This window comes from Lagopus leucura, unplaced genomic scaffold, assembly GCF_019238085.1.
Source record: "Lagopus leucura isolate 7727_CA_CO unplaced genomic scaffold, USGS_WTPT01 Super-Scaffold_100004, whole genome shotgun sequence".
Taxonomy (NCBI): domain Eukaryota; kingdom Metazoa; phylum Chordata; class Aves; order Galliformes; family Phasianidae; genus Lagopus; species Lagopus leucura.
In genome coordinates this window covers 39,554,970-39,580,870 of record NW_024962264.1, presented here as the reverse complement: position 1 = coordinate 39,580,870, position 25,901 = coordinate 39,554,970, and the positions used below count along the sequence as shown (strand labels likewise).

Here is a 25,901-nt window from a genome sequence, read left to right as displayed (position 1 = left end):
CAAAAAAACCCACCAAAAACCAACAACAGTGGTAGATGCAGCTTGTGTTTGTTATTTCTAAGCAGTCCGAAGTGGGATCATGCTATCGAAGTAGGGAATCACAGGAGAGCAGTAACGGGCTGGGTCCAATGAAGGCATCAGGGTTCTTTCTCTTTATTTTGTTGGAGCTGCTGTGTTTTAAGAGCTTTAATTTGAAATTGTAGGGTTTCTTAAACTATAGCTGATGTAATCTCACCAGATACAACTTAGTAGAATTGAAACCCGGAAGCAGTACAGCAGATCTGGAAAAACAAGCGAAACAAACTGCAAAGCAGAGGCAGAAAATCTACTGGGTTTAAAAGGTTATGTACATTAAAAGCCAAGGATACTTGTTAAGAGAAAAGTTCCTTTTTTTTTTTTTCTTCTTCTCTCCAAGGGATGCTGGTCAGAACAACTGTTCAGAAACCAGACTGTAAATATTAATCGTCTTAGGGATAAGAGGCATTTTTCTTCTAGTAATTGCCTTGCCCTCATACACTGCTGTACAACTGGGACAATTACATCTTTTCCATTTGTTATTGGAAAGAGATCCTGAAAGCATTCTGAAAACAGTTGAGGTAGCTGCATTTCTAACTTTATTAAAGACTGACTAAACAACAAATAAATTAACTCCTGTTAAATGTCATAAGAATTGAATTTTAAGCAACTAGGAAAAAACAATTTAATTTCTACCAGAAAAGCATGCCTTTCCACATAGCAGTAAGATGATTCCCAGTACCTTATAAGCTCCTTCAATACTGGCTGAAAATTAGATAACTCCTTCAATACTAGCTGAAAATTAGATAATATAGTAAAAAAAAAAACAAAAAACCTTACTGTTAATAAAGTTTCCAATGGGGCACTCTGAAACAACAGGATTATATCAATATGGCATTCACTTAGCATCTTAGCAAGCCTCATCTTCCTAACTGATGCAACAAAATTAAAGCATTTATAACAGTTGTTCCTCTAGGTTTCTAAGACTACACAAGCATGTTGTTTGGATTATATTATCACTCTCAAGAATCTGTAGCTTACTGTGTTTATGGAAAGCCAGTCTTATGACACCAGTGTAAGACAAAGAAAGACATTCAGCAACACAAGAATCGAGTTTAAGACTTCCAGCTTCCTCCCAGGCTGAAGAATTGATGTCCTACGTGGAGTTTACAGACTACTTTGTCCTGCAAAGCTGTTAAGTAAAGGGATTGTCTTTGAAGTTCCTCATGTGAGAGGGGCTCATTAGCACAGTCTCTTCGTCATACCCCATTCTGGGTGACTGAGGTACTGTACTATAGAACTATAACTGTCTTGCCAACTCTAAGGACTTCAATGAATAAAACTTTTCCACCAAATGACCATACGTTAAGTGTGTATATGTGACAGCAGCGTACAAAAATGCTGCACCAGCACTAAAATGTCACTTGTTTCATGTTCTCATGCTCTTATTTTTATTGAACATTACCTATCACATCTTCTCAAATATCCATATGGGTTTTCAAAAACAATATGAACACGTTCAGTACTGCCTTGTATGATTCTTGAATTGGAAGTGATAGTAAAGGGAAAATAAGATTGTTTAAGAGAAGACTGTACAATTGTATTTTTTGCAAGAATTTCTGGGAAAGAAAAAACAATTAGAAAATTGATGTAAGGTTTTTTGTTGTGTTGTATTTTGTAATGGATAGCAACTTCTGTAAGAAAAAAAAAATAGATCATTTCCCAAATCCAATAAGCACAACATGTAACGTTCAAGCAAAGCTATGGCTAGATAGGTGAAAAAGGTCTTTCACAACATTTTTATTAAATAATTCTGTTCTCCAGGCTGACGTGTTACCTATCCCATGTTCAAAGAACAGGTGTAGATGCTGTCCAAACTTTTCACTTGTTTAAAAATACTGCAACAGTATGAACTCAGTAGAAACAGTTTTCTTACTGCAATTTCAATTTGTAGACAGAAATGCATAGCATCATAGATTACCTGTGGTGTAAACTTGCGGTGCTAAATTTGGTTGTATTTGTGCAACAACAAAGAGGTATCCACGTTACACATGCACAGGTTTAAGTGTGATTTTTAACTGGCTGCATGCATCTACTAGTAGGCTTGCAGTAGTGCAAGCAAACCTGGAGAAACCTAGAAATGCTATTTCTAGTTTTGGATCACGAAAAATGTGATTTCTGTTAAAAGCAGCTGCAATTTTTATTTTATAGAACAAAAATGAGGCCCCCCATCACACACGCACACACACATAGAAAAGGCAAGACCACTGTAACCATTCACGTGAGTGAGACGGTGGGCAAACCTCCAGGATAGTCCTCTCAATATGTTACATTTCATTCAACACAGGTAATTCCACTCAGAGTACTACAGTCTGTTTTGTTAAAATCTGTACACACGCATACACACACACACACACACACACACACTCTATGCATAATTTCAGGTCACTTTACTGCATAATTAAAAAAAAATAATAATAAAGGTAATGAAAACATTGCAGTGATACTCTTACAGCAATGGAAGTCTGAGGCACTCAGAGCAGAGAATACGTTTCTGGTAAATTTGGTATTTGGTAGAATCTGTGTCAGTCCAGTTCTGTGAAGCACAAACGTTTTCCCCCATCTAAATTCTGCATTGCCAAGGGCATGCAGTACCTCATGCTTGGATCTAATGTGACAACAAATTCACTAGATACCTTGTAAAAGGTCTATTTCATGCCCACAGTTGTATGATTTAATGTCTGCATTGGTTTAACTGTTTCTTGCATTACAGCGATGTAAGATTTTAAGTCTGCAGTGGGGAAAAAAATTTCATTACAATTCAGAAAAGAAAACATAAATTCCCTCAGCAAAGACACCAAAGATAGTGGAAAGGAAGTAAGCAGGGGAAAAGAAAGGATACAGAGAAGACAGAGGCTCAATGTGGACTCCTTGAGGTGATGGTTACCAGCTGATCACGATCCACAGACAGACAAGAAAAAAGTGCATATGTACTAAAATTAAGATAGCCCACTGTACAGTCTGAGGGAAAAGATAAGTTTTCCTATGCCCCTCTAAGACTTTACACAGCTATAAAACTCACACAACTGTTTGATGAGGGAGAAACAGCTGTTTTAGAACTAAAAAAAAATGAAGTAATACAGCATTGATGTTTCATCTTCTCATACTTGGACTTTTGAGATATGTACTCATCTCACTGTGTAAGTCTCACATATCCAGTCCCCCACAGCTACTGTGGACGTACCTGTAACAAATGTCCCACAGCTGACCCACACAGGGATCCTACGAATTGTGGGATCTTTTTGGTTCTTGTTTTATTCTTTTCTCTAGCTACGTCTGATGCATCATTTTCACCAAGCTATTGGAGCAGGAGACTGCCTGCAAACACTGCTCCACAGAGAGGAGGCTTGTTGCAGAGAGCTGCAGTTAAGACAGAATTTAGCAGTTTTCCCTGTAGGAAGGCCATTCTAGAAATCTCTAGCAAAAGAAGTCAGTCCTGCATTAACATCATGTGTCACCTACAGTCACAATTACCACAGAGATCACCAGCAGAAAGATGGGAACGGAATTAAAGGTAAGGATCATCTATTCTTGCAACATGCACGTCCTTCTCCCTTCAACTGTTTCTCAACTGATAAACAAATGAGGCCCAGCCCATTAGAACAGCATCTGCAGAAGCAGGAATGGGTCTTTGGAACTAGAAACACATAAAATCTTAGGTGCTGCTTACACACCAAGAGAAACAGGGCACACTGAAGTGAAAAGAAAACTGGATCCCAGAATAACAAATCCAGGTGGGAAAGGTTACCCACACTTTTCTAGCTAATATGGCAGCAACAGAAGCATCCGCAGGTCTAACTGGAAGAAAGGTGCAAAAGAGATAATGGAAGAAAAAAAAAATATATAGCACGAGTGTTGTAGGTAAGAGGAAAGCAGAAAATCCTTTAAATTCTTCTCTGCTTTACCAGACAAGTTCTTCAATGAATTCCTCTCTTATCTACAATCAGCAAGAACAAAGCAAATGATGAAACTCCTCTCTATTCTGTACTCTTTAAAAAAATGCATAGTACAGAGACAAATAAGTATCGTTCAGATCCACCTGCTCAGTCTAGACTATCACTGGGTCATGAAATGGGGACGAGTACTATCCATTCGTCGGGTTAGGATCTCACAGCCTGTATCAGTAACCAGAAGAGTGTGTTCGAACTGAGCAGATCGCTTTCCATCTCTTGTTACTGCAGTCCAACCATCAGGCCACGTTTCATCTTGCCAACCACCTGAAAATGTAAAACCAGCCAAAAATTCACAATTTAAATACCAGATATTAGTTCCCCCAAAAGAACTGAAAGAAATCTATCAACTGTACAGAACAGGACCAGCTTCCTATTTCATCACTTCTTAATAATAAACATGGAGTAAACTCTATTCAGGTATTATGCAGAATCAGTTTAGTGTAGTGATTTTTGGCTTTTGCCAAACTGCTCACCTTCACAGATCATTGGTTCAATTGTAAATACATGACCTGGCTTCATGACTCCAACCGCCTTGTTTTCTGCAATAAAATAAACGTTCAAGTTAGAAAATTGATCACACCTTATGTAATAGATGAATCCTCGTCCTAGAAGAAGATAGCAAGGGGAAGTCAGAAAAGTCCTTGAGAGATGGCACATTCACTCATCCATTCATTTTTAATCTTACATTAAAATTTCCACTAGTGGTCTCTTTCTTTCCTTCTTCCATGCAATATTTACTCAAGGAGTTTGAAATTAATTGTTGTCTAACTCCAATTCTATAAAAACAAAAAAGGTCGACAAACTTTTATGATGAAAGACATCAATTAAAATTTTTAGTAAAAATAAGCATTTAAGATATTCAGAGAAGGCTTGAAGACTTCTTAATTCAGTTCCACTGAAACCTCCAATGAATTTTGAAATAAGCTAACAGTCTAGTAATCCCACGATTCCATTTCTGAAAGACAGTGTCCCCCTCATTCTTCTGGAATAGTAAAGGAGACACGGCAGTATCAGGATGATAATGAGGCATTTCTTTAGGTAGCATTAAAAGAAAATAATAAACAGAGAATTTCTAGCATTGGAACTTTCTGATGTTAGATAAGCCTAAGTCTTTCTGTGGAGGTTTATGAGGTGATGCACAGTATACATGTAGGAGTGCACTCTGGAGAAAGGCTTCAGCTCTTTTCCTTTGCCCTGTTGAAACAGGGCAAGTGAATGTCAGTACAGCTTAGATGCAATTATGCCTAGAATGTGAGAGCTCGAACAAATGCCAGTATTTCAACCACTCTGCTGTGGTACAAAATTTGCATAGGCTCCTACATACAGATTCACCATTCCTAGAGTTCTCTAGTTGTAGAAATCTATTAAAATGTCTACGTCACCTGGATGTCTTAAAAACTTCAGATGCTGGGTAGGCATAACAGAATACAGAATACTTCATTTACTTAAAGGGTCTTGCCTCATTCTTTATCATCTGCTGGTATTTCTCGTGCTCAACACTTACATTTCAGTTTCTAGTTTTTTTTGCATCTGCACAAGTTTTATCCTTTTTTCTGCCCCTATAAATTTCCATAATTTTTGTTAAATAATTCAAAAGGTTATAAAATGAGCTTTTTGCTTTTAAAAAATCTGATCATATTAAGCCAGAAATAAGCAGCAGCTTTCATTTTTTCTTGTCCAAAGGGTTCAAGTTTTTCCACTTTGCATTTGTTGCCAATCTGTGTTTAAAAAAACAAAACAAACAAACACAAAACCAAATGAAAGAAAACAGAAAAAAGGAAACAGGGAGAAAAAAAAAAAAAAAAAAGGAAAACAGTATCATTTCTTGGTAATAGACATTCTGGCTCAGTCAAAAATAAAAAAAAAAATAAAAAAATAAAAAGCTCAAAGTCCCCATCAACCTGGAAAGACAAATATTCTTTTTCACAAATTATGTTTTATTTTATATAAAATGTCCCTCCATGTCCAGAATTCAGATTCTCTTGAAATCTGAGAACAGTTTGGGTTGGAAGAGACCTTAAAGATCCCCATATCCAACCCTCCATAAGCAGGGAACACCTTCCACCAGACCAGGCTGCTCAAAGGCCCATCTATCTTGGTCTTGACAACTCCTCCAGGCAGCCTATTCTCTCCATCATACATCACCAAATTTGAATACTAGGAATTGATACCCTTCTACCTGATGATTAACTGTTTTTTTCTATTCCCTGAAAAATCATTTTACAGAAGTGATTATAATCTACAACATGTATCCAACCCAGTAGTTTTACACTTTTGTTGCCTGTTAAAAATATTTTAATTAAAAAAATATATATTTATTAAAAAAGAAGTTCTGTTATCTGTATACACTGGCTATGTTATATATTTCATACGTTGCCCAAGACAATTCCTTTTCACTCAGTGTGGCCCAGGAAAGCCAAAATATTGGACTGCCATGATACAAGTACATCCTCTGCTAGAGGTTTTTGGAATAAGTGGAGATAGAGGCATCCATCAGACCCGAGGAAATGAAGACCCTATCAGGAGAGTTATGCAGCTGAAGTGGGTGTGAATTGTTTATCGCTGCTTTGTGGTATTTTTCCAGTCCTTAGTTGCCCACTCATCTTCAAGCTTCTCTCTATTGCTTCTGTGGATGCTGCCCTTCAGTCCTGCTGCCAAAGTTATAGGGACATGGCCATTTCCAAAAACTAAAGCTGAGAACACCAAGGAGGTAGAAGGGAGAAGGGGGGTAGATCTCTCTTCCTCTGCACCCTGCATGATTTCCAGCAACACCATAACATTCAAATGGAGAAAAGGGAATTGAAACAGGATCCAGATTTAGGCACATCACCTGTCTACATCATGCAAGAAACAAACAAAAACAAAACAAAAACCACTCTACTTTTATATACATCAGGAAATGGCATAAAGTTCTCACTTTGATCTCTGACTGAAAATGCTTACCTACTCATGCCAGATAGGGACTGATCTGAGGGATTTGTCGGAAAATGATACAAAAAAGCTGACAACTTACCTAGTCATTGTGTAGAATGAGTATGTAACACATCCACTTAGGTTCATGAAACATTTTATGATCCCAAGTTCAAAAAACAAATGATTTCACAAGTGTACAAATGCTAACGTAATGACTGTTAGACAACACGCTGCTTTATTAAAATAGAGCAGGAACTCAATCGAGTGCATTCATTGCAAAGCATGTCCTGTCTGTAGCACAGTGCAAAAGGAATACTCACTGGCATAGTGTGGCACATTAGGGGCTGTATGGAAAAGTTTATGGATTCCATGCCCACAGTAGCTCCGAACAACCGAGAATCCATTTGCTTGAGCATGTTTCTGAATAATGTTTCCCAGTTCTCTATACCGAACACCAGGTTTTACTGCAAAATTTAAAAGATACAATTTTACAGAGCTTTCTTTCACTGAAACTAATCACCTAACACCATTCAGGCTAACATCACCTCTGTAACATTCAGGTTTCATGTGCTCACCTGTTCTAGTAAGCAGCTTCGTCCCTCCACTATGATCACTTAATTCACCAAGTATGTAAGTGGGTATAACACCGAACAGTTAAGTTTGCTGGGGCAACGAGATGTGGTGTTTGTCTTCAAACAATGTTTTGCATTACTGGTTCATGTTACAGTGCCATATAAATTAGAGAAGTAGAACAACTCGGATTAAGGATGTTTTATTCATGTAATTGTCCAATACTGTTGTCTCTATGTAAATATCAACACATGTGGATCCCCTCAGCATCACTTACATTTCACTCGTAAACCCACATTTAAAGTAAAATGTTGCAACAACCACATATGGAAGTGTATCATTAAAAATAATCAATGTATTATATAATAGATGTCATCTGCTAGAGATGCACACTAGCACCTCTGTGTTCTGCAACAGAAATCATTCCCAGGTACTGTCAAATACGAGCACTTGTGTTTGAGAGCCAAAACTGTAAAACTTCAGGCTGCAGCATGAGGGTTTACCTGCATCAATAGCTTGCATTAGGCACTCATATGTCGTTTGGACAAGCCTCTTTGCACCCTCATCAACTTCTCCAACATAAAATGTCTCATTCAGATCTCCATGGTAGCCATTACGATAGACAGTAATATCCACTGCGAAGAATACCAAGCACATAATAATGTTATGTCTGAATTTCTGTCTCTTGATTATCAAAAAGACAAAACGACATACAACATAGTATTGTAACTGTGAAGATACAAGAACACTTGGCAAGAATTCCTGATGTAAACTATTCCAGCAGAATAAATTCTCACACTTATTCTTTGCTATTGCAGAACTAAATCAATAAGATAGCATTTCTCTGGTCAACAATATAAGAAAAAATAAAACCCAATATCTCTGCAACACAGCCATGAAAAGTTTATTATTGGTTTTCTACGTAAAATATAAGAACACGAATGATAATCTCATAATTCCATGGTGATTTACCTGGTTAAAATATTTCCTGAAAATCAACTCCAGCACTAACAGGACAAAATTAAATTTAAGTAGGTATGCAATCGCGTTCCAAGTCGTATTTTAACTTCAGCTATTTCTATGCAAGTTTAAAACGAGTCACATTTTTGCAAAAACTGAAATGCCAAAACCCATCACTTCCAGCCAAAAAAGTAAAGTTTCATCGCGAACATTAAATACATGAGAACCTTCCAGTAGCATTCCTAAGAAAAAAATATACCAGATGGCTTAAAACTTTTTTCTTTTGAACAAAATAATTTAAACATTCGGTATCAGGAATACTCAGGCACTATAATAATGCTACAAATAGATCAGTGCAGAAGAATTATAAAGCTCTTAAGGTGCTTTTGAAATTGTTCTAGCATCGTTAATTTAAATATGCAGAGATGTTAACTAGTAAATGAGAACAAAAGCTTCTAAATAGAAGCTATTCCAATTGTGCTGTCTGCTAGATAAATTTCACCTCACTGAATGGCTTAACTGGAAAGTAGAAAGTGTTGAAGATAAGAAATAGAAAGTTAATTCTCATAGCCCTTACCATTAACGATATCTCCCTCCTGTAATGGCCTCCTGTCAGGAATTCCGTGACAGATCACTTCATTCACTGATGTACAACATGACTTAGGGAAATTATAATAATTCAGAGGAGAAGGATAGCAATTCCTTGCAATACAAGCCTAATTGAGAAAATACACTCTGCATTAGCACATTTTGTAGAAAATAAAATCATAAACAACTGCCTTCCAGTAAGAATATTTTGAAATACTGTGACTCCTAAAATAAGATTCTACAAGCATTTTTGTTGCACTGTGGTATTCTGCTATGCTTTGCATCTTTTAAACAGAAAGACAGCAAAGCCGTCTTCATTTTGCTTCCATTCATTTTTTTATGTTCAACTATGAATGCTGAAACTTTCAGTTGTAGAACAAAGCATGGAAATATTTAATTGAATGAAAAACAGCCATTTTCAATGACTATTTTTAAGTACCAGGTCTAAAATTTTTCACAGTTTTCAAAAAGCCAAACAAGACTGAGCACCACTTCTTTACCCCCCCACCTTTAAAACCCTAAGCTGCTTCTTTTCAATTCTATCTCAGGCTCCCCAGTTCTGACTCCCAAACATAAATAAATAAACTTTCTCCTCTGTACATCTTAACTAACAACACTGAGCACAAAAGTCCGCAGCCTAAATATGTATCATCATATGACACTCTTTATATAGTGGTATCTGTGGAGCTCAAAGGATTTTAAAGAAATAAAACTGTGTGATGTTAACAAGGAAAACAGGTGAAGAAACTCAGAGGGAGTCTGAAGCTGGAAATATCTAAGATGCTGATTTAGAGTCACAGGATTTCCTACTCTGGGGCTTATTTTGAATCTACCATTGTGCTATATAACATACCTCTGCACTACTCTGCAACATCTGCACTACTTACTATCTTCAGAGTGGGAAATAGTTCAAAATATAGGAAGAATTCACGCAACAACAATGAAAACTCTGCAACACTAATTCCAAAATAAAGACAGAGAACAAAGCAATTGAAAACACCAGAAAAAACAATAAAATAACCTTACTAAATGGACAGCATGATCAATTTCTTCAGTAGTTACACCTGCTTTCACCATCATGGCAGCAACATCCAATACTTCTCTAGCAAGCTGCAAATGAGTAAACAAAAAAATAATGACTTAAAAATGAGATCAGAGCTACTCCTTGGAAAGTTACCAACCCATTTTCTACAGACAGCTACACTGAGACTAAGCCGGGTAGACTGGGACTCCAGAGTTTCTGCAGCTTGTATTACTAAGTCACCTCAGGGACTCAGAATATTTTGAAGACATTCCAATTGCAAATGCTCCATTTGAAAATAACCCAATTTAGATTTCACAGAACTACTGGAGTGGGAAGGGACCTCTGGAGATCATCTGGCCCTCTCTGTATGAGGAGGGCCACTGAGAGCAGGTGGTCCAGGGCCATGTCAAGACAGCACTGGATCACAATTTCCTCAAATACCACAAACAGAAACCAGACCACCTACATATATTTCAAAGTTTGATTTTATGCACAAGGAATTTATTACAATTGGTCAGGTCCCATCCAACTCAAACGATTCTATGAACAGCTCTTTTTAATAAACTGTTAGTGATGGGGTGTTGCTTTGATTTTGCTTTTTAGTTTTAACTTGGCACTAACTGGAAGAGAAGAAAATACACTGATCACATCTGTGCTATAAAATATGTTCTTAACAGTAACAACATTTCAGCCACAAAGTATTTCTCACAAGTAATGACAAAGCCAGAAAATGGATAAAAGTAATCTTTCTGTTTACAAAATAATTCACTGCAAGTTGGAGTTATGAGAAGAGACATAAAACACAAGATTTCTCAAACTATTTTTCGGAACTCAAACATAGTTTGAAATCTGTATTCTCAAATGTGTTGTCACTAACTGTTTATTTTACTGTATGTTTTTAAAGAATAAAAGCATTTTGTAATAAAAATCAAGACCTCCTTACCCTACACACTACTCGCATCCCTTCTATATCCTCAGGTGACAGTATTTTTATTTGAGAGGTTCCTTTTAAAGCTTGCTCTGATTCAGACATTCCTGGGGGAAATGAAAAAGAAAAAAAGAGGAGGTAAACAAACAAAAAACATTATATGGAGGAATTATTGCTACACGTGACCAATCAAGAAAGTTAATTAGCTCACCAACAGCAATAAAAATATGCACTTTCTCACCACAGGCTAAAGTAACAAACACACCAGTCGTAACATTATTATCATTAGCCAGATTAATTTGAACTTGTAAGCCTTCCTCAACATTGTAACACTCAAACGTGCTCAGAATGCCCGTTTACTTCCTGCATACAATTTGTCCAGCCAGTCAAAATGTTCTCAAAACACAACTTTAAGATCATAATTTTAAGGGAAGTATTTTATTCATATAAAAGTATTTTTAAGCTACTTTGGAAATAAATAATAATCTAAAATAGTCATTAAAGGATTATATAAACTTGCAACTGTCTCTAATTAAACTACTGCAATATCCAACCGACAAATACATCGAAGTTTTTCCTAACAGATTATGTGCAAGCTCAGTTTTATTAGATGAATGACCTCCAACAAACAGCATTTCGTGCTGTTTAAGTACTTACATTCTGCAAAGAATAATGAAAGACTCATTGAAAATATAGAAATAATTCCAACAGACTTCTAAGCAGCTTTTAGGGAAACAGAAGTCCAAAGCCACAGAAAAAAGTGGAAAATAAACAAGTAATTTTGCATCTATCCTTTCTGCATCTAAAGATAGAAAGAAGTCATTTAATAGTTTTCTTACAGGTGCTGCTTACTAGAATTTTCTATGTTGGTGTTTTAACTCATTTCCAACACATCATTGAGAATGGCTTAAAGTTCGTCTGTGTCAAGCAACTTCTGCTATGTTTGCTACTTGTTATGAAGTTAACCAGAGGAATATAATTTGCATGTTTTTGCCTTTTCTTCCCTGAACACTTCTGAAATATAACTCATTACAAACTCTGATCCTGAAAAGCACAATGAAATAAAATACAACACTGTAACTACTTTTAGTTTCATGCTTTTATATTGTTAAGTTAAACGGGGGGGAGGAAGGAGGGCAGACAAAGTAAAGTGAAGATAATATATACAAAGATTCCCATTTCCAGCACATCCATGCTTTAAATTCATGCCTTAAATGTTTCCTCAATCAAAGAAAGGAAAAAGCAAATACAGTGCTCCATAACTGTGAATTGCTTCGAGTTACCTAGTGGGTGATCAGCATAATCTGGTCTCTGAATATAACTTGGCACAGGTCTTGTTGGTGTCTAAATAAATCATAGACAAAGATGGTTAAATTGCAAGAATACTTCTAACAGTCACAAAAGGAGAAACCTACACTGCAAAATCCTTTCTCCAATGACTAACACACACATCCTCAGGCACTGTCAATCTGTTCTTGTAATAGATACTATGGAGAGGATGCCCAGAGGAAGGATTTCTAGTACATGACAATTAGAAAAGACACCTGTAAAGGAAATGTCATTAATTCTGTAAATTTTGGCTCATTCCACATACAAATTTCTACCAGCTTAAAAACACAGCTATACTGAGGTCGTTGTCTCAGCCTACTTTTGACAGCTGAAGATGTTACAGACTCCAGTTATTCATTACTCCACTGCAGGATAATATAGCATTCTAGTGCTATATCCTTTGTTCCTTCAGCAGAGCTGTTCACCAGCATATTCACTAATTTTTTTCAAACCATTTACATACAATTATATCAAGCTACTTATTTAAATTCTAAATCAATCTTGACTTTTTCTGAAGCGGACTGCTCCATTACTGTTAAGAGCAGCAAACAGATAGAAGATGACATCTTAATTCTTAATTAGCAGCAGCATTTTGCAGAATAAATCTCAGAATATATGGAGAAAAAGCATGAACTGAAATCTATGTCTGATGCATGCTCCCTCATAGGCTTTTCCTTCCTTTTAAATATACCAAGACATCAAGTTAAAACAAAATAAACGGCACAATAATGGCACAGTCCCACACATCTTTGCCATAAAGTTAGGATTGTAAAAGAAACTCTCCTCCTTCAGCCAAAACATGGAAAGCAATAGGGACAGGACATCTGGTCCATTAGTTACTACAGAATATAATATGTGCTTTTTCCACCAGTGTTGGAGTACAGTGGAACTTATTACTTACCAGAGGATAATGCGGCCTGAGTTTGCCAGTATATCGATAACCAGACCAGGGATTTGTGTTGATGTCACCTTCCAGGGTCCAAGAGGATACTTCACGTTTAGCTTTTTCATCTTCTGAAAAGACAAAATAAAGAAATAATAAATTTTAGCAGCAAGATAATTTCTACCGAGAATAAAAGCTCTGGGGTCCCAAGTGCAACCCAGACGTACACAGATCTGGCAGCATTCGTTGTTAACTCATAACCTGGTAGGTTAAGTTTGTTTCCCCTTTTCACATCTCACAAGAATGAAGAAATGGCAAGAGTTCTAAAGCACGCCTTAAAACGAATTTCTCAGTCCCTATGGTTGACATCTGAGCCATCTGCCCACATAACATTAGTTTAGATGAACCACTGAGAAATAATAACTTATATAAAAAAAAAAAAGTTATAATTAAGCCATATTCCAGATTGCTTTGAGATGCTTCAGCAGTTTCCGGCATCAAGGATTTGAGGGCTACCAGAACCAAGCCCACTCATACTGGTCTCAGTTATCCAGGAAGCCAGCAAGATCGTGGATTTAGTAATATGATCAAAAAGTTACTGTCAGATAAACAGCATTAGGGGAACACACCAGAGGATTTCCATATCTATATTAATTGCACTGACCACAAAGGCAATTTTCTATTCCTGCAGGTACAAAAAGGATATAGAATGCATGTGTGAACTATGAGAACTCTGAGAACGCAGAAAGAGAGAAATCATTTGTGACTGTCTGTTCTATTTCCAGCTATTATAACTTATCATGGATTAAAAAAAAAAAAAGTTTTTTGGGACTTTAGGAGAGGAGGAGGTAAGTGACATGAGGTTTTGGCTTTCTGCCATACCATTTTATAATCTCAACTCCCTTTTAAGTTAGGCTTGATGGCTGGGTTGAGGAAGGCAGGTGCAGAACTGAGGTCTGCTTTCTCTCTTTAGGGGCTAGTTAAGATATTTTAGCTCCCCAGATAAGGGGAATCTACCAGTGCTTCTGTACCAGATCTGTGAGCCATAACTAAGACATACAGATATCTCTATCACCTTCAGCTAAGCTGGGCAAAATTCTATCTATAATGTATCCCCCTGTCAATAGCTGCATTAGTGCACAGTGACATTTTTGCCAGGTTTTTTTTTCCCCCCAAAGTGGGAAATGTACAGAACAGCTGCACTCTGACTGACTTGCATTTCAGCAAGTGCTGAATCACAAAAGCTTCCCAAAACGGTTCTCACCTTACTGCCTTTTTTCTACATCAAGAATCAAAATGCTATGGACGGTACAATCTTGGCAGTGACGTATGATTTATTATTCTCCTCGCCCTCTATTTCAGATCTCTTTCTCACTTCATATACCTAGCAGTTCAGCTAAAGGATTATTTCAGGGAAAAAAAAAAAAAAAAAAAAAAAAAAGGAACAGGAAGAGATTTGTGTACCACAGTCTGAAATTTTACACCTTTACTGAAATTTGTCTAACGTGTACATTACTAGGAACAATGGGATTTCAGCTATCTGGAATCTAGTGCTGGATATTTTTGAAAAACCCACACCATTCTTTGACAAAGGATCACAGAATGGTTGAGGTTGACATTTCTGGGTCCATCTGCTCCAGCCCCTCCTTCCTCCAGAAGGGCCACCCAAAGCAGGGTGCCCAGGACCACATCCAGGTGGCTTTTACACATCTCCAAAGAGGAAACTCCACAGCCTCTGGGCAACTTGTGCCAGTGCTCCAACACCTGCAAAGCACAGAAGTGCTGCCTGGTGTTTAGATGGAACCTCTTGTGTTCTGGTTTGTGCCCACAGCCTCTTGTCCCAGCACTGGGCACCACTGAAAAGTGTGACTCTGTCCTGTTTGCACTCTCTCCCTAGGTATTCATACACATTGATGACATTTGAGCCTTCTGTATGCTGAACAGCCCCAGCTCCGTCAGCCTCTCCTCATAAGAGGCTCCAGTTCCTTCATCACCATCGTGGCTATTAGCCAGACTCTCACCAGTGTAGCCAAGTCTCTCATGTACTGGGAAGCCCAAAACTGAGTCAGATACTCCAGGTGTAGCTGCACACTTACGTGTGGAATGACACAAAGCAAACTGCAGTACACGACTTAATCACCAATATACTCCCCATCTCCCACACTTTACTTTTAAACTATATTAACCAAAACAATGATACACTACTGGGGGAAAGGGGAGCAAATGCACCAAAAGGATTTCCATATGCACATTCATAACAGAATTTTAATATGGGTAAAAAACTTACTTGCTTTCTTGTGTAATAACTTGTGAGTAGCCCAGCTTCCCTTAAAGCATTCCTAGAATTGCAAAGAAAACAAAAATTACACTTTTAAGTAGCTTCATCCTGAACAGATGCATCATTTCCACAAAAACTAAGAAGTAACTGTGCTTTAAAATATAAAAGGTGGAAGGTGTTAACCCATGTAGCCACTTGCAGTACATGCTGCTGTAACTGCCAGTCTTGGCACTAGAAATACAACCTTCAACTGCTCATGAGTAAGAATAGTCACAAAAAACAGCCAAACGGATGCACCCATTGAAATGAAGAACAGTGATCTAATCCTATCACTAAATATCATCCCCTCATCATTTCAAGAATAATTAAACACCATGGTTACTCTAGGCTGACTGAAATGTTGCGCTGCTCCAAGAAGCACAGAGGTAAGCGTTCAAGTGGACCATCTCCATACTTAATGCTGGGACGTTGCAGCAGGCAAGGTGATCCTCCCCTGGCTCCTGCTAACTGCAGCCCTTCAGCCTCTTTCCCCAGTGTAAGGAAGCAACAGAGGTCAACCAGCATAATCACAAGGGAACAAATTAAAGAGATTAATGTGGAGAAAAAGACTGAGCTACTGAATGTAAATAAGAAATGCAAATCATAATGATAGATGAAATTGAGATGGAAAGCAAGGAAAGAGTGTGTGTGAAGGAGACTGTAATTTTTCCCTTCCTCCCAAGCACAAATGGAGTGCTTCATGCTAAGAGCAATGAATCAGCAAAGGAGCAGAGGAAATGCCTGGCCGTTGGAGTAGAGTACAGAAAGATTAAGGTGAGGGAAAGACATGGAAAAAAGGAGAGGTGGAAGTAAAAAAAGCTGCTCAAGAAAGCATTTAAAGGCAATCCTCTATGGTGCTAATTAGAAAATAACTTGTTTTGAGTAATATATAGCTATGAAACCAACTGGTAGGAAACAGCTAAATCCAATTATTTACAATAACTGCTGGATTTCTGAGGAAAAAGGCACGAAGCAAACTGCTTTACTTTATAAGGAAAGACTAACGCTGAATCATCATCATAAAACTACCGTCTGGAGCCAACAACAGATTCAACCTAACATACACAACCCTAAAGCAATGCAAGACAACAAAGCTGCAAGCTAAGCCTTGTGGGTGAGATTCTGCTGCTGCTTTACAGCTGCTACTGCACCATCAGAACCGTCTGCTCCTGCAGCACCATCTTCTTCCCGTTGTCTCTGCAAATGGTGCTTATCAAGTTGTATCCAAAAGCCCACAATAAAGTGGTGTACAACCGTGCCTGTGTTCAAAGAGACCCTGCTGCCCTCATCGCCACAACCTGTTCCTTGTTGTCTTGTTTTGCACCACACCTGAAGTTGCCACTATCTCCAGATGGCACTCAGCACGCCACAGTATCATGCAGTGGACCAGATAACAGGTCGCTTTGAAAGCACCAGTGTAGATGAAAGGGAGAACACCTTGTTGTACAAGCAGCAGTAGGTTTTATTGTCATGCTTGTATAACCTGCTGCACACATAGACCTTTGTGCTGCATTATTATCTGTTTTCTGCTGGAAAGCTGTGGGAACAGGAGTAGGCTTTAACTGAGGTCTATTTTAAGACACACACGCTCACAGAAAAAGGCTAAAAGCCCTATTTCAAGAACACTAGAAGGACCAATATGCTTTTAATCTGCTTATACTTCAGAACAGAGACTGATGTGCCAAAGATGGAAGGAGGATTACACAACGTACAGCAGCGACTATGAGGAACCAGGTCTGCAAATCTAGAATCCACTTCTTGGGAGATAAGGGAGTACTGGGGAACGAACGCATCCATCCACTGTGGTAATTACTGGCTGTAACTGAATTTTTCTTTCCCCATGAAATTTTGAGAAGCATTCTCAAATCCCATTCCCTTCTCTGAGGCCTTTTCTTCTTGCTGGCTCCTAACCAGCAAACACCACACGAGCACCACAATGCTGCCAGCACCATAACCTGACAGTCTCTATGTTGGCTTTTTGTTTCCTGCAGCTGTAACCAAAGTAAAAGGATCCTGCATAAGGCTGCCATGTGTCTGAGTTCTCTCCAATATGTTTCCCAGATTTCACTTGTCCTCTATTTCCAAAAGAACAGCAGCTCTGTCAACTGCAGCTGTACAGCCAAGCGCCCCAGACACGTGCCCTATATATTGTACACGTGCACATCAATCAACAGCAGCAAGTACACACAGCGAGTCCAAAAACATTTGTGCTGCACAGGCCATTCCACAAATGGTGCATCATCAGAGAATACCTCTGTGCTGGTCCAACACTTCTGGAAGGCTTCAGAGGGTACACAGTGCATCCACCACCAACCCACCTAGTTGGTGTAGGCTCAGTCACATGCATCCCATAAGCACTGGACTTTATCGAGTACAAACCATTTGCATCCAACAACTTACTGCACAAGCACTATGTTGGGCATATCTGCATAGCTCTGCTTTGGCAATTTCAGATAAAATCCAGCCGCTGTTACCTCACAGGTTGGAGAATCACCCCTGTGGCTATGAAGCACTACCGTCAGACCTCTGAATGCTTCACACACCCTCACCGTCTGTGCAGCAGTCTTCCTGAGAAGCCATGGAAGAAAGCCGCTCCCTCTCTCTCCATCTGGGCCACTTTGCAGAGAATTTGCTGGAGAAAATCCTGCTTTTTGATAAGGCTTCTCTGCTGAACCTCCTCTCAGCCTTCTGCTGAGACATTCACTTCAACCTTCCTGTTGCCATTCCTGCCTCTAACAATTCTTTTATGTTCCTATGTCACATACAGATCAGCACAGAAAGCTTTCAATGATTAAATAAGTGAAACCCAAGAAAAAATATCCAATATCCAGGGTGAATTTCAATAATAAAATGAAAAAGTGAACAAGATACTTTCCTAATTTTTTATTTTATTTTATTAAATGGAAAGAAACACATAGCTTTGCACAGCTGTGTGACAAATTTAACAACCTTCAAAGGAAAAGCACACAGGGATAACATAATTTTGGTTTCAAGCTTCTTGGAAGACTTTCTGAATTTTCTTTCAAACATTACAAAATCCACCAGTATTCCTGATATTACGAGCCCCACTCCTGTCACTTAAACAAAATAAAAGCAGAGATGAAAGGGAACTTGCAGAGGAGCCATCCTGAATTTGTTTAGACCAATCTTGCATACAATTATTCTATTAGGACAAAAAACACAACTGCTTTTGCTAGAGACCATTAATATACATAAACCTGTAACAACAATTCTGGTCTTGAGCAATCCTGAAACCAATCTCGCTGACTCTGTGTGTAGAGACAAGTTCAACACAGTGTTCACCAGGACCTGTACATTCACCAAAAGGTAACTAAAGATACTCTCACCATCACAAGCTGGAAAGATTCCTCTTGGAACAGCTGATGGAAGCCAAGTTATTTCTCTAAATTACTTCCACCTGAAGGACTTAGTCCTGCATGTGCTGGTTAAAATATTTGCAGACTCGTGCAGCTTGGCAGAATCTGTTTCACAGTAGAGGGCACTTCTGTATGCACAGAGAGTTCACTAACAAATATGTTTGTTTTGTTTTTTCTTTTTCTTTCCAAATCAGCCATTGGAAGAACAATAAGAAATATTGTTCTTCCTTTAAAATAACTGATCAACATAGCAAGGATTTTTCTCCTGTTTTAACTGTCATTTTTACAGTAATAGAAGGAAAGCTGCTCACTGTCAATACAGTGGGATTATGTGGTAGCAAAGTACAACAAATGCCAAATGCCAGAGGAAAAAAAAGGACTAAATGAACCAAAACTGGGCTATATTTACACTGCAAGCCTCTGTATAGCACAGACATACCCAAACTAGCTTCCAATAAATTAGTCAAGTACAGGAAGCTCTGTAGGCACTGCAGAATTCAAGACATACTTATTTGCAGGCTTCTCTGAACGCGTGCAAGACAGCAGCTCAGCTGAAGTGTGCTCCACCATCAGCCCTGGGGCTGTCACAGCCTTCTGCAGGCTCCCGTTCCCTTTTGGGCACAGCTGCTCCATACAACCTGGCCCTGAACACTGCATGCATTGGCAAGTGTGCAGACACTGCCCAAAGCCTGGCGTGGGCAGCTGGTGGGAGCTCCAGCTCGCATCTGGCTTCCACAGAAGCACCTCTCTCCATCCATGGCACTCATCGTTTAGAACCATGGAACTGAATTTCCAAAAAATACACGTTCTACAGCAAAAAATGAGACAGCTGGAATTGAGACTGCAGGGACAGACTGGCTGGCGCTCTGCACGTAATTATGCCCTGAGATGTAATAGTCAGGCAAACGTCTAAGAAACAGTGCCAAGAAGTACGCTGTATTTAAAAATATTCTGAGCAACTTTTTTAAGATAGATTTTTAAAGTGTCCTTTGGAGTGTAAAACCGTCTCAGGCTTAATCTGAGATCACGTGCTATTTTATGTAATGAGAACTGGAGTTTAACCAAACCACCTTTAAGGTATGCAAACAAAACAAAACTAACAAAAAAAAAGTATGACATTTAGCTTCAAAAAAATATTATGTTACTAGCAATGTATATTTAATACAACACAGACCAACCTTACATTTTATCCATAAACATAAGTGACTTAGGAATACGGTCTGTTAACACATTTGATATTACAATGAAACAGTTCCCTTTTACCATATCAAACTTGATATTCTTTGAGGTGCTGAAAATGCCCAGAAGACACAGCTGCTGGCCTAAAAAACTCACGGCAAAATGCACAGAACAACCTGTGAGGCATAGCTGACCCCCAGCTTCTCAGATGAAGTGAATGCATGCTTGCAGATTCAATGGAAGCACCTCACGTAACATCTTGATGCTAACAAAGCTTGCGTTTTTTCATTTAAAGCCTCATCTCACCCCAAGACTCTTGGAAGGAGCCATTTTTTGAGGAAAGGACTCTATCAGATTTGCAGCTCTCTATCAGATTTACAGAGGTATACAAGCAGTTTTTAAGAGTAGCAAAAGAACAACCAACAAAGAACAGGTTGTCCACAGATGTGGTTGTTGCCCCATCCCCGGAGACGCTGCAGGCCGGGCAGGATGGGGCTCTGAGCAACCTGATCTAGTTAGCTCTAGCTGTCCCTGTTTATTGCAGGGGAGTTTGACTAGACGACCTTTAATGGCTCCTCACAACTCTAAGTATTCCGTGTTTCTATGAGAACTGCAACCTGGACCAGCTCCTCAGTACACTGAACACCAGCTCAGGAAGCCTGCCTGGCAGCCCAAAGTTTTGCTTTCAAAAAGTTACGCATACTTTGCATCTGTGTCTCAACAATAACCAGGCACTTACCACAGGTATGGGGATTTATAAGCAATTAAAAATAACAACTTCTTCACCTAGGGAATCTGTCGAAATACCTAGCAGAGAGTTATCCGCAGCGTACCATTTATATCAAAAGAAAACTGTAACTGTTGCATCTGGATCCAAGCAGCAGGCTGTAGCCTATTTTAAGCACAGCAAAGAACAGCACACCAAGAATGAAATACAGCACTTGTCCTATGCTGTGACATGACAGAACACAAAAAATAGTTTCTTCTGGTCTCCATTCCCTACACCCAACACACTGAAGGTGAAAGGAAACAGCAAAGGTGTGTGGTGCTGGTGACAGGGTCGGGGGGATACCACTGCTCTCTTCAAGAACCCAATTTTTAATAAATTACTGTGACCTTGAGTACCCAAAGTTATCAAGGGCCCAGATCTGGGAGTAAATTAGATGTAAATATCAGGGAAAACGTACCTTCCAGAAAGAAGGTGCATCAGTACACAGTCACCAAGAAAACAGCAGCACTTCTTCCTCAGTGGATTTAAAAAAACCCTCCAAATGAGGGTTTTTTGCCTCCATTACCTGTGCGAAACCCCAGGTGAGGCTGGTGCCAGCTGCCTCAGCCTCTTTCCACTCACTACCCACCCATCCACCGCTGTGAGAGAGAGAAGAGCTGCACAGCATAAAGTTCAGAAAAGCCATCTGTGGCCTCCAAATATCAGAAAGAAATAAATAGGCAGTGCAGGCCACTGAATTGATAATAAGAGAAGGCTTCCATGATGAGCCTAGAAATAGATCCTTCCGAATTTGGCAGGGAAATGACCCCACACCAGTACACAGTCCACACCACAGAACATCTCGGACAGCTCTGTCTAGCCTGGGACACTTATATAGATAGGAATAGCATGAGAGAGGAAGAGTTCAGCAAAGCAATGCAAAATTATTAGTAAGAGACCAACGTATAATTAGAAAGGTCATATAAAAGAGGTAACTGATAATCTCAAGAGCAGTTACTGCTTCTGTGTATCAGTCAGCAGCTTTTAGAAGGCAGATAAAAATACAAATTGTGCATTTAAACACCAACTGAATAGGTACAATACATATAATTTATGCAGAAGTGACACATGTCTATAAAGACAGATCTTAAAATTGCAAATTTATCTTACTAAGAGAAACAACACACTGGAGATGCAATGCTGGGCATCTGTTATTTCCACACTGGGGACATAGAGTAACGGAGTCTATGCTAATAAATCCACAGAACACTGCAGAAAGTCTTACAAAAGATTAAGCAAGGCAGTGGAAGACAGCTAGCAGCAACAGGACCCTGACTGACTAGGCTAAATGAGACACAAAAGGTTAACAGCAGACAGAATCCCTCAGCAGAATATGCCCTCTCATTATACATTGGACTGAAAGAAAAAAAAAAGAAGTACTGCCAGGGTTCAACTGGTATACTTTCAAGCCGCCTATGCCCTGCCTCCATTACCTGTGTAAAACCGCAGGTGAAGGTGGTGCACAGCTGCCTCAGCCTCTTTCCACTCACGACCCACCACCAGCACACCCTTCAGCTGCATATCCAGCTTATGAGGTGCATATATCCAGAGGAGAAACTGTGTTCTCTCAAAGGCAATTTCGAGGATGTCAAATTACTTCAGAGTAAGCATTTTCAGGGCATGTTGTTGAGATGTCCTTTTTTTTGATGCAGAAGGGGGACAGGCACTAGAATAATGCCCTTTGTCAAAGGAAGGAGAAACACAACCCATAAATTCACTGGGGAAATCATTGTCTTAATACAGCTTACCTGAAAAGTTCACTTCAATTCTCTATGTACAGTGATGGAAAAATGATGTTCGGTAAGTTGTGGGATGACTTCCTCACCATGCGGAGATTCTCAGCCCTATGCTATGTATGTTCATTTGTTGTAACAAAGCACACATCACAATTTATAATCCAAACACATCCTTCCATATCTGTTACCTTTCAGAGCAGTTCAGTTTCCTATTGTTTAATCTCAGCACCAGAAAAAATGCATTCCTGCAAATGTAATTTCAGCTCTTACTGGAGCTTCAGGAGTATGAGCAAGTGCTCATACTGTGCAGTGGCTTGTAATATAGGGATATAAAGGAAATACCAATAGGCTGCTGTGTGTGTGTACACAATATTGTATGTTGTCATATCTACATTATGATCCTGATGGTTTGTTGTTTTTTTTTTTTTCCTCTTCTGCAGGCCTCAAGCAGACTGATTAATCTAGCATGTGTGCCTGTACAGAGACACTAGGTGGCTTGCCACTCCAGTCCTGAACTGTGCCCAGAGCAAGAGGCTGCATGAGTGCGATTACCACTGTGTGTTCAGTAAGAACAGAGAAACTTCACAGCTGGGCCAGAGTGGGCATAAATCTGCTCTCAGGTAGAATGCTTTCTGATCTAGCAAAGCTTCAGGAAGCTGATTAGCAGCAAACTTGATGCAAATGCTGTTCCTCCATTAAAATAAAGTCCTAAAAACCTCAGAAGCAGCTCACCAAAGGATCGGGTCCAGCTCAATAGAAGGGTTTGAAACCTGCAACCTCAGAGGGAGGGAATAGACTATGCCTTTACGTAATGGACAGCTACAAAGCAGGCTATACTCTAAGGTGGAATAATACCCTACTTTCACTTACTAGCTTATTAAGAAGTTATTTATGCATATAATGCTACTGTGGAAAGGAAACCACTCAGGAGAAACCTTAGGAAAAGTTACACAGATGCTGACCGCTCCAGCACTATTGGCTGAAATTTACTGGGAGCTCAGAGAAAACATCCTGGCTTTGAAGATCCCTTTGAGCAGGGACAATAAGCCTCACAGTGCCCGTACAAATGGACAGCCAGATTGTCAGCAGCACCTAACCTACCTTCTCGACAGCACTTGGAGCTCACAGGATGCTCGTGAACCTCCATATCCTCCAAGGCACACCTCAGACAACACAGAGGACTATGGGGGACTGATGTTCAGCCTGCAGGGAGGAACACGAGGTCTCCCAGTACATGACGTTTTTTGCATATCTCGAAAGCAGGCTGCTGTTAATTCCCTTGTCTTTTCTATGACATGCTTCACTCACCCCAGACTTTCAAAGCACCTTTCATATGGGTAACAACTATGCTTACCCACTTGACTGACTAAGGCAATAAGGAGAAAGAACACACTCATGGTCACTCAGAATTAACAGTCCAGTACTTTATCTCCTAGACAAGGCAGTTTTACAAGCCTACTTTAATATGCCAATAAATATTTCTGGTAATTTTGCCTTACGGCACTAGCAGATATTTCAAAATAATTACACTTAATGCATAGACAAGAATCAATGCAACCTATCTAAACAGAGTTGGGGACAGGACAGAGAGAAGCAAAGATATTATTTTGCTTACAAGCTTCCCTGGTCTGTTAAAAAATGGTATTGTCAACATCAGCTAATACTCGCACTTGCTGAAGATGCATTTATGATGAACATCAGACATGTCAAAACGGGTACTAAAATGCAGAGCAAACCCTACAAGCCACATTCAAGAACCATGCTGGAGCTAAATGCACAGAATCATCACAACTCTGAGTCGCAGTCCATGTAACAGCACTGACTCCTAGCACGTGGCCCAGAGGCTCTGGGGAAGCACCAGACACAGTACAGTGAGCATGCTGCATTCAAATGGGGAGTTCTCAAGCCCTACGCAAATGATAACTATCAGCTCATATTCTGACTCAGAAGTAACCATGTTGCTCAATTAGTACATTAATCTAGCTGAGGTGGTTAAAAGCTTTCATGAAGTTTATCAACAGACTTCCAATGACTTTCTTGCGTGAACTCCACCATTGACCTGTGAATCATATTTCTTCACTGGACGTTAGCAGGAATGGCACATACAAAAGGCTCAAAGTCTTCAGCCTTGTATTTTGCCATGCATTTCCAAGTTGTTAAAAAACACAACAAATCAAACCCACCATGCAGCCATCAGGCAGTCCTTTCTTTTTAATGGAAGTACCTAAGCACACTAGGACCATGGTGAGATGTGAGGAGAGCCGAGGTCTGAACTGTGTGGCTGCATTGGAACTGGCCCAACCTGAACCTCGTTGCTCTGTAGCCTGGAAGTAAAATATCCACAGACATTTCGAAGAAAAAAAAGGAAGCAGAGCACCAAATCGTTCTCCGCAAAGCTCTTGTCTAGTTAAAGGAAGCAGCACTGCCTGCGGAGCAACAAGTCCTCTGTGTTTGGTAACGCCACGCAACTCCATTCCCGGAGCTGATGCAGACCCAGAGGCACACACGCCAGAACCTGACAAGCACGCCTCATTGTGCTCACTAAGCCCATGCACGGAGACTAAGCCCGCGCTCGGGAAGGGAGGCGCCGCTCACGGGGAGCCGCGCACCCCCCCATGAGCCTTTCCCTGCGCCGCGGACCCCGCAGCACGCCGAGCCGAAGTGCCCCGCCTCCCCCGGCCGGGGAACTTCCCGCGGGGCCGAGCGGCAGATCCGCGCCCGCCGGGAGCCGAGCCCAGGCCGGCGTGAGGCACGCGAGGCGGGGAGCAGCCCGCCGCCGGCACCGGCGCACCGGTCTCATTCGCCGACTGGAAATCTCACCACAGCGTTTCCACCCCCCCTCCACCCCCCCCGCCAACACGTTTCCTTCCCGCGGGAGGCAAAGCGCCCTCCGGCGCGGGGCAGCGCTACCCGAGTCCCCGCGCCGCGCCCGGAGCCGAGGAGCAGGAGGTGCTCCCGCAAGCCAAGCGGCCGCGGGCCCGGCGAGGGGCTCCGGCCGAGACCCACTGCCGCCGCCAGCCCGGCCCACCGCCTCGCAGCTCTCCGGGGCCATGAGGGAGTGCCGGCCCGCAGCGGGCACCGGGTGGGCGCCCCTCGGAGCCGGCGGGGAGAGCGGGAGGCGGGGAGGAAGCGAGGCGAGGAGGCGAGGGTGGCGGCGCCGGGGCCTCACCTGAGAGCAGAAGTAGGAGCCCTGGATGCCCAGCTTGAGGCAGGTGGGGCACTGCAGCTTGGCCTCGCTGCTGCAGCCCGCCGTCTCGCAGACGCGGGTCTCCACGGCCGCCATGCTGCCGAGCTGCCACA

General features: G+C 40.5%; 1 protein-coding gene across 1 annotated transcript; it reads right to left on the bottom strand.

Moving 5' to 3' along the window:
• Nucleotides 1-1,666: 1,666 nt before the first annotated feature.
• METAP1 (methionyl aminopeptidase 1) lies at nt 1,667-25,898 on the bottom strand. The gene is made up of 11 exons (XM_042872278.1): nt 25,771-25,898; nt 15,511-15,562; nt 13,242-13,354; nt 12,295-12,355; nt 11,027-11,118; nt 10,086-10,169; nt 9,049-9,187; nt 8,015-8,146; nt 7,262-7,405; nt 4,502-4,567; nt 1,667-4,292 (listed from the first exon to the last, which is right to left on the bottom strand). Exons 1-11 carry the CDS (start codon nt 25,882-25,884, stop codon nt 4,132-4,134), a joined length of 1,158 nt encoding a protein of 385 aa, XP_042728212.1. The 5' UTR covers nt 25,885-25,898; the 3' UTR covers nt 1,667-4,131.
• Between the last annotated feature and the right edge of the window lie 3 nt (nt 25,899-25,901).